At 40.2% G+C, this 14,588-nt stretch overlaps 1 protein-coding gene across 6 annotated transcripts in view; it reads right to left on the minus strand.

Annotated features, from left to right (window-relative positions):
* ASH1L (ASH1 like histone lysine methyltransferase) overlaps positions 1 to 14,588 on the minus strand; it is a 67,640-nt gene that overhangs the window by 23,651 nt on the left and 29,401 nt on the right. For all 6 annotated transcript variants that reach the window (XR_012677601.1, XR_012677602.1, XM_075175986.1 and 3 more), the window contains exons 4-7: positions 12,656 to 12,757; positions 8,674 to 9,415; positions 7,391 to 7,570; positions 399 to 493 (exon numbers count right to left, since the gene is read on the minus strand). Coding sequence is in view for 4 of the 6 variants with exons in the window: in XM_075175986.1 (XP_075032087.1) it covers positions 399 to 493; positions 7,391 to 7,570; positions 8,674 to 9,415; positions 12,656 to 12,757 (1,119 nt within the window). In the remaining 2 variants the exon portion in view is untranslated. The remainder of the gene's footprint in view (positions 1 to 398; positions 494 to 7,390; positions 7,571 to 8,673; positions 9,416 to 12,655; positions 12,758 to 14,588) is intronic.

Below are 14,588 nucleotides of genomic sequence, written 5' to 3' on the forward strand. Positions count from 1 at the left end.
ACAAATGGTCATAATTGTCTCTTGCTATTCTACTGTAATATTAGTTTGAAAAGGAGACTCCTGTACCGCATTTAAGCAAAGTATTATGGCAGTTAAAGCAGGTTTTAAACTAGACTGGTATTTTATTACGGTAAACAAAAAATGAGAACAAAGTTCATGTAGCAAAAAAAAAAAAAGCCTCTCAAGTAAAACTTTTGCACTGAAGAACACAGACAGATGAGTATGACCTCTGGCAAAGTTCATATGCTGAAAGACATGAGCGACCTGGCAAGGCGATAAAATGAAAAAGGAAAAAAGGGGAAGAGGCAGACAGACTGTGAAGCCCAAACAGACTACTTCCATGTCACCTAAGTGCGATACTTGTTTCCCAAAAACTAAACCACACATGAAGTACCCACCAACGTGAATAGGGGCTGGAAACAATCCATGCTCATGCTCTCCAGGAGTATACTCGAGCTTTTCTTTCTTTAATTGTATGAGGCGGCTCTTCGGACTGTGGATGACAGTGACAAAAAAAAAAAATCAGAATGAGGAACACCTGTCATTTGCAAAAAACACATTTTCTGTTTTAATTAAGGCATGAATGTCTAGAACATCAGGCAAGAGAATAACAGAAATGGCCAAAAAAATTGAGTTCCAGGTTGCTTGCCAAATATGCTTATCACACCCATTTCAAAACTCGTGATTTGATTTTTCTCCATAACTACTATTCAGGCAACACTTAATGGGACACCATCAACTTTAGATTCCTAGTATATGATATGTAAGTAATAACTAAGATTACAAAAATAAAAGAAGATCAACAAATCATATCTGATGTTGCTTGCTTAGGTATTTGACATATTATACACGTATAGTGCCTGCTTTCCTAATTTGCTAAGAGCAACCTTTCATGTGCTACTCCTTCAGAAGACTGTTCATCAACACAAGCAGGAAAAGAACAGAAATCAGAGTTAAAAAAGCAATGAGGCGCCCCCTTTACAGAAGGAAAAAATAGGAATATGAAATAAGAATGGTTGTATGGGTCAGGCAGATGTCAAACCACCTAGCTCAGTAACCTGTCTTTCATAAACATCTCCTTTTGGCTAATCTCAAAGTATGGAAAGAAAAAACTGATGTCATTGTATTTAGTACTGCAGCTCTGCAACATTCAGAAGAGATTTCTAAATGTTAAATATTCCAAGGATTAAAATTATATTGAAGCCTATTAAAGTTTACTGAAGTTTTTTAAGGGGTTTATTTTAATAACTGGACATAGAGCTGAAAGCTGACTCGATAAAAATGTGATATTGTTTAACTAGTGAATGGAAAATGCGAGTTAAAAAACAAATTTTGAGATACAGATATCAACAACTGAAAATAATTATTGAAGGTCAGAAATAGAACTGATGGATTGCAATAATTTGGGGTTCACGTACTCTTCTAACACTTTCGTGACTTCTGGTACTTATTTCACAAGTGTAACAAGTTACTAAATTTTAGTGAAATAAAAGATAAGGCATACTGCTGAAAGGAGGGCTCTGTTGAGCTAAATGCTGTATATACGCTTAATTAAACAACTCTTCTTTTAATAGAGTTATATGGCACGGGTCTAGTTATGATGATACACCTGCATTTAACTTTATGTATACAGGTGGACACATAGCTATCCTAATCAAAAAGTAGTAACGTTCTCTCAAACAATAAAGGTTACGGTTTTTAAATAATATCACCCTCTGCTTACTGATGGCAGGAATTAATTTCATTTGCTTTAGCAAACAGACAGCGCCTTTGCCCACCAGGCAAAAATGATATTCTAGAGAGGATTAAAAAAAAAACAACCCCTCAAAAAAAAACCAAACAAAAAAAAAAACCAAATCCCAGCTCATGTCTTCTATCCTTTCAAATTGCGCTGCATTGAATCACTAAGACTTGCAAAGAAAGGCCATAAACTACTTACAAGACCTGGAAAGCAAGTTCTTATCAAGAGGAAAAGGAAAGGTATTTTGAAAAGGCAAAGTGTGAACCTCCATTTCCAAGAGGCAAGCAAATCCTTAAACCAAAGGCAGAGAAAAAAGGAAAAACATTCAATAGAAAGGTGACTTAATTCAAGCCAAATGTGCACCCTTTAACGCCCACATATTCAGTGTAAAGGAAGACAATGGAAAAATAAATTATGGTAAATAAACTGCAAGGAGGAAACCCGTGTGGAAAGGAAATGCAGAGGGCAATTATCTATAAACACAAAATATAACATGAATTTCTTCAGGCATTGCAGACACGCCCGTCTTAGACCTAGTCACAAAGAACACTGGGGAAAGCACCTACTCCGTTTTCCTTCCAAACACAGCGATGAAGTATTGTTAGAGGCATGTAAAAAATTGTTATGACAAATCAGTAAGCTGAACAAAGGCCATCAATACTTCAGGGACTTCAGAGGGAAAGGCTGAGATGTCAAAATAAAGCATAATTATTCATGAAAAAAGGGAATATACTAAAGTAATCAAGTATAAACAATATATGCCGTTTTATAAACATAAATACCATGCAAAAAAAGCCTCATGAATTAAAAAAGGCCTCTCTACACTATCAAGAAAAAGTCTGTATTAACAGGCCCACGTATTCCCACTAGGAAGATAATGAGCTAGTTTAGGCTGGGGTTTCTGGGCAAGCAATAAAGGTTTTGGTTTTGTGTTTAGCTACTATCTTTATGAGAAGAAGACCTCTCCCTTTCGCTTTGCTGAGGCATGCTGATAGCCCCGCAGAAGCTTAAATTCTGTGTCAGGGCCCCGAGTGCCACCAACACGCCTTTGTGGCTCCGACCAGCCTCACGGGGGGTCACCCACACCCTCTGCCCATGGTCCCCGCAGATCCATTTACGCTCAGCCCTAGACATGCAGTCCCTGCTTGGACTGCCTCGTGGGTGAACCCATCTCCAGCTCAGCCACAGCCACGGGAGCTGTGGATCTGGTGGCTGAGCCATGCACCGGCTTCCTGGCTCGACCCTGGACCTGCCTGGCAATCCTGGACTGTGTTTGACCCCGATTACCGTCCCTAGACCTGATCCTGACCTGCAGATTGACTTCCCCACTCAACCTTGGCCTGCCTCATCACCACAGACTGGTCTGGCCATCCAGACTCTTGGCTGACGCTGGGTACCATTGCCTGGTCTGTCCGACTCGCCTCACTCGGGGCTGCGGAATTGACAACAGGTTTCCTTTGCTACTGCTTGGATCACATTCTGTTCGTGTCATTTTTTTAACTAAGCCGGAATACTTACTAGCTAGATACACCTTGCTACAAACGGTGCAGGTCGCAGGAATTCCCAGGACTAAACCGACTGTCCTCGCAGCCTCTTAAGGTCAGCCGACTCTGCGCTGCTACCAAGGACAATGAGTACCTGCTCATTTTCATACCATGCTCTTTAAGACGTTTCCCCTCAATAAGCAGATATAATGATTGTTGCAGCTGAAAAGCAAAAGATCTCTCCAGAAAGCCAGGATCACTCCCTCCCCTTTCCAAGCAAGCCAGTTAGAATAGGGTGAGACCTCACCAATAATCACAGAGAAATGATACCTTCTAATGTTTCAGGTTAGCGTACTTTCAACAGTAAGCTGCAGGAGTACACTTCTGATTGCTTGACAGACTGAAACATAAGCACGGCTAGATAAGAAATGCTTCCCCTCTCTATAATCCACTGCCTAAAGTTGTTTGGTTCCGTTTTTGGGGGGACAAATTTAAAATACCCGTTTTGTAAACAGTCCACTTACCAACAATAGACTAACCTGGCCTCTCTGCAAGCTCCCAATAACAGAGCGATGGCAAAGTGATTTTTTTGCTGAAGATGAGAACATTTTGTACCATTCTGCAAAGGCTGAATGTCAGGCTAAAGTCTCAGGCAAATTAAGAATGGAACAAAGACCAGAACCACAGTCTTCTTTCCCGTACCTCCATTTCTTTCCATCCCTCTCTTTCCTTTCTTTCTGATATGATGTTCTATTTCTGTTCCCCCTCTCCAGTTTCTAGAGTCTTCTCCCTATGCTATTATCATGTCAGCTGGGATTAGTTCTCTGTGGAATGCACAATTACATTTCTGAGGCGTGGAGCCCAATTTTCTCGCTAAGACCATAGTTTGACAAACATTTTAAGTCACTACAAGCTGGCTTTGATGCTCCCCACCTTCTCCTGGAGTAACTGTTGGTATGACTGCAAGGTTACCTGCACCAGGAAACCTACTGTGAAAGGCTGGATTTCATCCGAATCACTATCCCAGCCTGGTTCAGTTGCCCTGGTCATCATGACGGGACAAAGGAAGGGAGAGCACAGGGATAGGAATAAGCCACAAAGGTGAGGAGAAAGTATAACTGACTCTTTTAGTGCAATGTTAGCTTACGCCAACTTAAAGCATTTACTGAACTGCAATCTTAGACTGTCATTTTAATTCAGCTGGCTGATTTTTCAATAGGTTTGCTTCTAAAATGTTCAATTACCTACTGTGAGTCACCCTGCAGTTCCACAAACTCTAAGATCAGCAAAATGGAGGCACCGTAGGAGCAACATGCCTATCACATAGAAACACCACATCACAGAAGAGCAACAGGCCTGCACTGAACTACACCGTCTGTGCAACCATAGTCTTTGCCCAGCTATGGACACCTAATGACGGGCGAGATGCAGTTCAGTGTTTGATCACAGCAAATTCCATAACCTACTCTTTTGCAATGACGACTCATATTGTTATTAACATGACAAAAATAACATATTATATAAAATAGTATATTTCCCTAAACAATATACAACATTTTGATTAATTAATAATTTACTAATTATTATTAAATTTCTTTGGTGAACTAGACTTTGCACTCCTCTGGAAAAGCCACTGCTGGCTAAGCAGATAATGACTCCTGTACAAAATCTTCCTTTGTTCTCAAAGCTGCAGTCTTGTGCAACCACACACTGAACTTCTCTTCAGCAAAAGATCTGTGTAATTCTTCCAGTGGGAGCTGAGGATTCTGGAAAACTCATGTGGAGGTTAACGTCAGATCAGCTAATGCTGTCTACAAAATTACATTCAGAAATTGAGGTAGAACTGAGACCGACTCTAGAAACCATTCCTTTTATTCTTAGTTCATTTGCAAGGAATCAAAGTCTGAGTTTTCTTCATTGTGTTTTAATAAAGTTTCTAGATCAAGGTGAATTGGAGTGAAATCCTGTTGAGGCAAATTGTACAATTCAAGTGGCTGCAGAGAAATAATGCAGACTTTTCTCTTCTAACAGTAGGCTAAAACTGGCAATGACATAACAAACATTTTCTGTGCTGCTGTTTAGCAGTTGGGTGTGACTGACCTAGAAAGAGGCTGTAAATTACAACAGTAAAACCTAGTAAAACTTTCACTACTTCCCACGTTTAGGAAGTATTTAAGAAAGATCCAATACAGTATGGTTTTTAAGGCAGTGTCTGCAACTGAACACTGCAAAAAGAAATACAGAAAAACAGTGAGTGCAACATCCATTAATAGAGAATGCAGACTGTTTTAACGGAGACAGTGGCAACACGTAACTGTACCATCACTAGAGGGTGCCGTACGATTACAGAGTTGCATTTTTGTTCTCAACTAAGATCGTGTTTTCATACTCATACAGCAGGAAGTTATATAAGTAATAGGACAACAACATGAACTTCTGTTCTCCTCTTGCACTGACACATGGCTGACTGTGCTGTAGAACTGGAACAGCAAGTTAAATCAGCAGAGAATTTAATTATAAAAAAGTGACTATTGTTCTGCTGATTTAGTCTGCTGAACCAAGATAGTAAAGAAAAGATCCGGTGCCAACATGAAGGAACGGTGGGATCAGCCCTTCAAGCTGCACCTTGCTGCAAGACAAGACACCTAAATCGAGATGGCCACAGTGCTGTCCTTGCCCAGCTATGCATTTCCATGCCTTGTTTCAGCATCAGTTCAAACAACCATGCAGAGAGGTAGTTCAGATTGTGTAGGCAGCATCTGCTTCCTTGGTAGGGTAAAGTTTCCTCAGTGTTCTTAAGCAGCTCATCACAAACATCAGTATCAGTGCAAGGGAAGAACTCGGCATGTGGAGCAACAGGCAAAGGGGAAGACCAAACCAGACCTCTTTAAGCTTCCAGGGAACTGCAACACAAAATGTGATGGGAGAGGGAGGGTTGTAAGTAGAGCTCAGCTTTGTCATGACCTTCTCCAGGGCGGTGAACTTGATTCCATCATCATCCACAAACCTACAAACCTTGACTTTCACTTTCGGTATTCATACAATTTTCCAAATGACATGTTTGCTTACTGCCTATGAAATAAAGGCCCACCCTTGGCTGACTAGGTCTGACAATGTAACTAACGTTCTATAATAAAGAAAAAGAGAAGACTCTCTCAAGTCCCCTCCTAAGGCAACAGACCTAATTTTTATGATAGAATATTTGAATATTGCATGACTGTGTATACCAGTGACAACCCTATGCTGAAAATTTTAGCACATCTGCTTTCAAACTATTAGAAACATAAGCAGTCTCACTTTGATCAAACCTATATCTTTGTTTCTTCCTTAAGAGTCTTGATCTTTCATCAATCCCTTCATTCTACTATGGAAAGAGAAGACACCAGGAGCAGCTGATAAACTATACTAGCACTCTCCCAGCGGTCTCCATAACATTTTTAAGTGGTCTACAACATAATGAGAAGGTGCCCAGTTTTCTCTCTTTTTAATCTGTCAGATCATATTATAAGAGAAGTGCAAATTCTTGACTTCAACACATTTGTTTAAATGGCTGTAGAAAACTTATGTGACTACAAATGGAAGCAGAAGTGGGCTGGTTATCAGAAATGGGAGATATCCACTTTCTAATGTACACTAGATTTTGAGCTAACCAGTGAAAAAAAATAAAAGAATGCTGGATTTTTACTCTAAACATCTCATAGAAAGTAAAAGAGATGAACCCCACTTAACTGTGAAATGAACAGGGTGCATATCTGAAATTCTTTCACACAAAAGATGACCCGTCATCATCATTCAGTCAATAAATACAGAAAACTAATGGCCCCTTTTATATAGACACTGTACTCTACCTGAACACCTCCAGCTCTCCCAGCACTTTTACTGCAGTGGTCTTAAGACTGTCGAATGAAGCTCTCTTACCTTCTTCAAGGTCGATACTCAGAAACACTTTCAGATTGGTGGGGGCTGCTTTCTGAGTGGGGTTACATTTTAAATCTTCACTGGGTCAGATTCTGATAATTATCATGCATGCAATTTTTCACAGGCTTGAATTAAGCTGATGGTTTTATTTCAGCTACTCATTAGTAGCAGCTCTTTATGGCTCCAGTTGAAAGGAGACAGTTTCCACTGGAATATCAGACAGCAGCTTTTCACTGGTATTACTTACTCTGTTGTTTTGTACACATCAGAGTAGAGCCCTGCTTTCTGGTACTTCTTCTTTGGGGGCCGAGGCGCTTTTTTCTCACGCTGGGCTAGAGAAGGCAAAGGCTGTTCAGTGTTTTCAGATTCATGCGGTTTCCCAAGGGCTTCTTGTGGACTGGGAGGTTCAGCTACTGTCTCAGAAAAACTGGAAGAAAAAGTAAAGATTAAAGATTATCTTACCATATTTCTTACCATAAAGATTATCTTGCCATATTTCATTATTCCTCTCTATGATCTGGTCAGCAGGAAAAAAAAGTCCATGTTTCTAAATTACTAAATGTCTCAGCTATTTAAAAAAATGCAATTCAATGATCATGATCAAGTGGTGGTTAAGCATAATCATAAGAAATGTACAATCTTTTTATAGTAATGTTATTATTAATTATTACAAAAAGAATGTTGTTTGTACTGCTAATGCTTATCCTTTGGAGCCTCAGTTGAGTAATTTAGAAGGTGGCTTATGCTATCTGCTTTTGTACTCTAAAAATAGTATGTGGTAAACCTTTTCTTAGCCTTCAGGAGAGCCATACAATACACCCTTTGAACATGTGGTTCCAGCAACATTCTGTGAATCTAAATGTCTGTATTAGAGTATTCATTTCTGAAACACAAATGGATGGTTATTTTTCAGAACTATTCTGAAAACACATGAAAGAAGATTTCTGGAAGAGTTTGATCTGTTTGCATTGATAACTTTGGGAATAAGCATGTGAAGATCAGACCAGAGACAAATGCGCACCTTAACTCCTCCTTGCTGCTTTGGTTTTACTCTTTATTTGCTGTATATCAACTGATCTCACCTGACATTCTGTGTTGCTTGTATTTGTTTGTAATGCATTTGAGTCACACTCTTTAAGATTCCCATGATGCACGTAGCTCTTACAGTTCCTTATTCCACACATGATGAAGGAACAATCTTTGCCATGACACCTCATCAGTAAACCTCTTACCAACTCATTAAAAGTATTCTTCACCAAGACAATCACAAAACTTGCATCACTTCAGACACAAGCACAAACCCAACAGTTTTAGATTACCTGAGATTCCATCCCATTTTGGGGTGTCTTCAGTAACTTAGGAAGACCCTAAGCATACTTAACACTGACATGTTGGTTCCCTCTAAACTGAACTCCCTAATAAAAACACATGTAACAAGCAGAGCTCATTGGAGTAGGACTCTTTCATGGATTAAAATGTTATAAAATCAACAGTGACTATACTGAGGGTACAAAATTGTAAGGAAATTACCTCTTATTGCTCTCCTGTTCATCTTCTGGTAAAGACTTTTGTCGCTTCCTGGCCTGTTCCTCTGCAAGCCACCTCTTTCTCTTCCAGCCTTTTCGGTGATCTGTATTCAAGTTCACACTTTGCACTACAGCTTCAATCACATCTGTGATGGTATCAGGTCCAAGGTGTAAGGGACTGCTGCTTTCTTCTCTTTTATCTAACTCCTGACTGACCAGTCGAGCCGCCTGGAAAGCTTGCATTGAAACGACAGCCTGCATCGGGTATTTCCGGGGCCTACCTGGCCTGCGCTTCACAAAGTTATTCCCTGTCCGTGACTGCCTTTGCAGCTTTTTGGCTTTCAGAATTTTATTGACGTGGTCAAGATTTTTTTTTGTTGCCAAGATCTTGTTATAATTGCACATTTTCCTAGCTTGTCGCTGCATGGCTTCAACCACACTTCTCTTGAGATGATGTGGGGAATAGCTGTTTGGCAGTCTGTCTGACAGCAGCGAGATACTATCGCTGCAGGAGCTGCTGGGAATGGTTGGAGCTATGAGGCTGTCCTGTTTCGCCAGACCTCTCTCTCTGTTGTGGTTTCGAGCAGGACTAGCTGATGGTGGAACAGACACATTTGCAATGACTGCTTCTAAGGTTTTGTCCAAAGTAGCCTGGCCCTCATGTTGTGCCATGCGCTGCAGCAAGCTATCCACTGAATCATCAACTGCAGTTGCCAGCCTTGCTCCCCGGGTGGGTACTCCAATCACTGCAACACAGACAGACACACAGATACTGAAACAGGCTTGAGATATAACCAAATAAGGCTGGAATTAAAATACAATAGTTGGATAGACTGACAGCCTTTTATATCCTATAATTGCCCGGAACGTTCAACGACAAGACACCGATTTCTGTAACACAAGTTCTAATGGGAAAGGGACCTAGCGATGCAAGTAAGTGGGAAGTCTACATTTTATATCATCAGTTTTAACATACAATTATTTTCTCTTTATTCACACGCAGTCCCTCATTTCTAATAGCAAAGAGCAATGAGGGCATTCCCTAGGTAGGTACAGTCAAAAATTCTTCTCAAGTTTCTTTCTATTCAACACTAAAAATAAGAAACCCTCTGTGCACAGAAAAATTAAATACTGATAAAAAAAATCGAGCAACATCTGAAATGTTTTTAAACTAATTTTTCTTTCTTGTAGTTTGGAAGTACTGAAACAACTTTTTCATTGCTCTTGCAGTTTCTTTATCAAAAAGACAAACATCATGATGCCAGAACTGATTGCAGCAAATAACAGGCTTGGATAAAGGTAAATCAAAATATCTGGACAAAAGAGAAAGGCTAATTTACACACGAAGTAAAGTTCTCACTTTTTAAACAAAATGTTATATGCTTTAGAGCTGCAGACTGATACTTGAAAAAGAGAACTTCCAGGTCAACCATATAGATTATGCTGTATTAAAAAAGGGATTTGTTCCAAACGAAGAGCTTCCCAAAGCTGCCCTGCTGGTTCTTAGTGATAACATTTAATCAGAAGAAACCCTGTTCTTTCTGGAATAAAATGGATGCTGTCTTCTCATAAATATATCACAATTGTACATTAGCATTTACAAAATGTTACTGTAATTGCAGCCAATTATTTAGATTAGATCTACTTAAACTAGTGGGTCCTAGGCTGTAGACTGAAGAGCACGTACCAGTGTAAAGGTAACTGTTAAAGGGAAGACAACTAAGTGTTTCTATAAAAGGGTTTCTATCATTTGACAGGAGGGAGACTATGCATTAGCTGACAAAGATAAAGCACAAACAGTTTAAAATAAGTATTTTCTAGTCCTAGTGCTCACTAGTCCAAGTGTGATACTCTGGAGAAATGTATTCCTCATTAAGATTCCAAAGTCATGAATTTGCAAGTGCAAATGAAAACGTGCTTCAGAGAGTGCACAATTTAAAGGAGGAAGAATCAGCATAACAAGTTCTAAAAATCCTGCTATGAACAACATTCTTCCTACAGGGTGAAAAAGGAACAGAAAACGTACTTATCAGGTCACTGCTGTAAGCCTAACTATAATCACTTGGAAAATCTAGCAACCTTAACAACTTTGAAAGAACTGGAAGGATTTACACTTTCGGTTTTCACTTTTAGATGAAATAATAAAGATAAATTACCCTTTGTTTTCTTATGGTCTTTAAATACACATTGGGATGGAGCTGAGGGTTCCTCACAGAAGCACCATCTGTTTAGCACAGTGAGCTCTGTAAACAGCTGCACCATCCAACGATAATCAAACTATACAACACAACACATTTGGACACAAAGTCTAATGGATGTCCTTGAACTAGTGTTTCTGTTTGGAAACTGATCCAGGATGGGACAACTGAAGGCGATGATCCTCAAAACAGCTGCAGCCCTGGTCAGGCACACTTGCAGCCCTTGGTAACAAAGCAGCTCTCTGACAAATGCACTGAAATCCCACACGCATTCCAGATCTATGGAAAATATGACAAAGACTGGTCTTTTCAGCTGCATCATCAGTTCAATGACTTTGAAGTGTTAAACTTTGATTCATTTCATTCTTATCCTCTTCTGCACAAAATACGCCTCAACTTTTAACACCTTCCTATACAAAGACTTACACTGATTGCAGTTGCCCCTTTAAAACGAGTAAGTAAAAGAAAGTTAAAAAGACAGAGAGGAAAGAGGGAGAACACTACTTCACTGAAGATTATTTTCTTTAGCATATGCTGAATAAAGCATCTGTTGCAAATATCTGTTTAAAGGGAGGAGGAATTAGGAGTTTTGGCCCATTCATCCTATATGGAAATCATAACTAGTTCATAAGTACCAATCCTAAGGATGTTTACTACAAATCTGCAATCAACTTCAGTGCCTAAGGATGTTTGAATTCTGCTAACAGGAGTTCTTTCTACAACTGGGCTTCTTACAAAGCTGGTCAACATTATGGATTTTTTTGTGTCCAATCATATGTAAGCTCACATCATATTTTCCTCAGAGGGACTGCAAGCAGGATCTGGTTTTACTACACGGCTGACAACTTGCCAGTAATATAAAGGAAATGAACATTTTCAGATCTTCCCTCTGACAATTCGGTCAATGGATTCAACAGCTTTGTAGGTGTGAAAATGCAACACGCATGCATTCACACATAGTGTGACTGCACAGGTCTGACCTCCTTACAAAAGAAAGCTCAAAACACATCAGAAGTACCTTTCCCTTCCTCGTGAACAAAGATGGACTTCCTCAAGCAACAACCTGCACAGTATGTCACCCCATGGCTGAGAAAGCCAACTCTCTCAATATCCTCTTGGCATGCATTTGCTCAACTCCATGATGATTTTGTGCATTTGAGACTTGGTCCTCATTTGATAGAATTGATGAGAATGCTACCAGAGTTCCCACGGCTTTCGAGACTTCCATCTCTCTCTTAGTACCATTTTGACCTGTTTAGGGTCATTCACAACTGTATCATTACCAATGACTGGGATGAGCTGCTTGTCATCCTCCATCACCTTAGCAGGATCGTCACATGCTACGAAGAAAACATAACAGCACACCCTGTCCTGATCCTAACAGTTATCTACCCAAAGGCAGAAAACTGTCTGCCTTCAGAACAGCACGAAGTCAAGCTCTTCCCCATGGAGGGATGAATCTATTAATCTAATTCACTGATTAACTGTAGTGTCACAGGTCTTGCTGGCATTAAAGCATTGAGCTTCACGAAGACTAATTTAACCTGGTGAGAAACCAAATTCCATTCTGTCATAGCTATGCTTCTGTAAGTGCCAGCTCAAGTTTCCCTATTCTACAACTCAATTTGCAGCACTTGTACCCTAAAACGTAAGTGGAAAAACCCAGTATCTCCCTGAACATATTGCTGCTGTTGAAGTTCTCATAGCAATGCTGTCTCAGCTGTCTCTAGTAGCATAGGTCTTAGTATAGCAGCAGTCCCAAGAACAAGGCCACCAAATACTACTTGCCTGTAGAAGATGTGCTCTCAGATGTTGATCTCTTTCTGGAAGGGCTGCAATTTGTGCTCTCTGACTGCCTCTGGGAAGGTTTGTCCTGTGTTGGCAAAGTGCCTGAAAAGCAGATCAGGGAAGAGAAAAGCACAAAAAAAAAGATTTCAGTCTGGCAGTGCCAATACAACACACTGTAGACTAAATATTCAAACTAAGATTACTCTTTAGCTTTAGGAACACTTGCTTGCTATGATGCACGTAGGTGGAGGACGGAAAAGGACCATCAAGAAGGAATTTCTCACAGGCTAATGGCATAGGTAGGACAGCAAACAAGCCATGAGAAAAAGCCACTTAGTATCATCACCGTATTAGCTTTTATGTAAAAAAAGAAAACAAACCCCCCATATTCCTACTTTCAAATGAATACCCTAGCTTCATTCCTTGATTTTCACAGGACAGTTGATTTTGGAAAGGACCTCTGCAGATTACCTAGACTAACCACTCTGCTCAAACCAGGGTCAACTAGAGCAGGTTGCTTAGGGCCACCACGTTCAGTTGGCTTTTCAATATCTCCAATGATGGAGACTCCACAACCCAGAGTTCAATCTCCCTTACAGTAAGACACTGTTTTCTTATGTACGAACAGAACTTCTTGTACTTCAGCGTGTGCCCATTGCCTCCTGCCCTGTCACTGGGCACCACTGAGAACACTGTGGCTCCTTCTTCTTTACTCCCTCCCATCAGGCACACATACACATTGGTAAGATCTCCCTTGTGCATTCTCTTCTCCAGGCTGAACAATCCCAGCTCTCCCAGCCTCTCCCTGTATGACAGATGCTCCAATCCCTTAGTCATCTTTGTGGCTTTTCACTGGACTCACTGCAGTATGTCCATGTCTTTCCTGTGCTGGGGAGCCCAGAACTGGACACAGCACTCCAGATGTGGTCTCACCAGGGCTGAGTAGAGGGGAATAATCATCACCCTTAACCTGCTGGCAATGTTATTCCTAATGCATCCAAGACACTACTCCTCATAAGAGTCTTTCCAGCCCATTCCGCCAGCCAGTGACGGTCCCTCTGAACAGCGGCACAATCATCCGGTATATCCACTACTCCTCTTAGCTGTATTATCTGCAAACTTGCTGAGGGCGCTGTCCCATCCTCCACGTCATGAGTGAAGAGGTTAAATAGTATTGGACCCCATATTGATCCCTGGGGTACCCTGCGAGTGACTGGCCTTCAGCTGGGCTTCATGTTGCTGTTCACAACCCTCTGTGCCTGGCAGGTCAGCCGTTTTCAATCCACCTCGCTTTGTAAAAACATTTCTCTTCCACTTCTCAGGCAGAACTGCCTCACGTAAGACACTATAAACTGCAGAAAGTTGAAAAGCTAGAAAAAAAAATCTTAAGTGCTTTAAATTTGTCTCTTGCTATGTTAACTTTTCCTTTTTAAGATACCGTCACCAAAAAAAAAAAAAAAAATTTCTGCTTCCATCAGCCATGGCAAATACGTAAAAACTCCAGGGTCTAAACAAATGAGAGAGATTATTATCTACACACAAACAAGTATAATGCATTATTGGATTTTAGGCACCTGCAAAACACGTTTCACTATATGTTTTGAATGCACAGGGCTTGGTATTACAAAAAAATCGTTAAATATTGGCTTATCACTGCAAGATGTCATCAGGCAGCGGCAATCACAATTACCATTACTTAAGATAAAAACAATTTTTAAAAAGCTAAAGAAATCTCATGACTATATGAAAGGACAAAACTGGTCATGACATCTTTGCTGATAACATGAGGAAAGACCTATTTCTGTTTTCTTTCTTACATATACATATTTTCTTACTGTAACTTGTTTTATTTCCCTAAAACTTAAACTTTTAGAGAATCCCAGTTACTCTTGAAAGCAAAGGTTGTGGGATTTGTCAAAATTTCATAGAAAAA

Source organism: Calonectris borealis, chromosome 29, assembly GCF_964195595.1.
Source record: "Calonectris borealis chromosome 29, bCalBor7.hap1.2, whole genome shotgun sequence".
Taxonomy (NCBI): domain Eukaryota; kingdom Metazoa; phylum Chordata; class Aves; order Procellariiformes; family Procellariidae; genus Calonectris; species Calonectris borealis.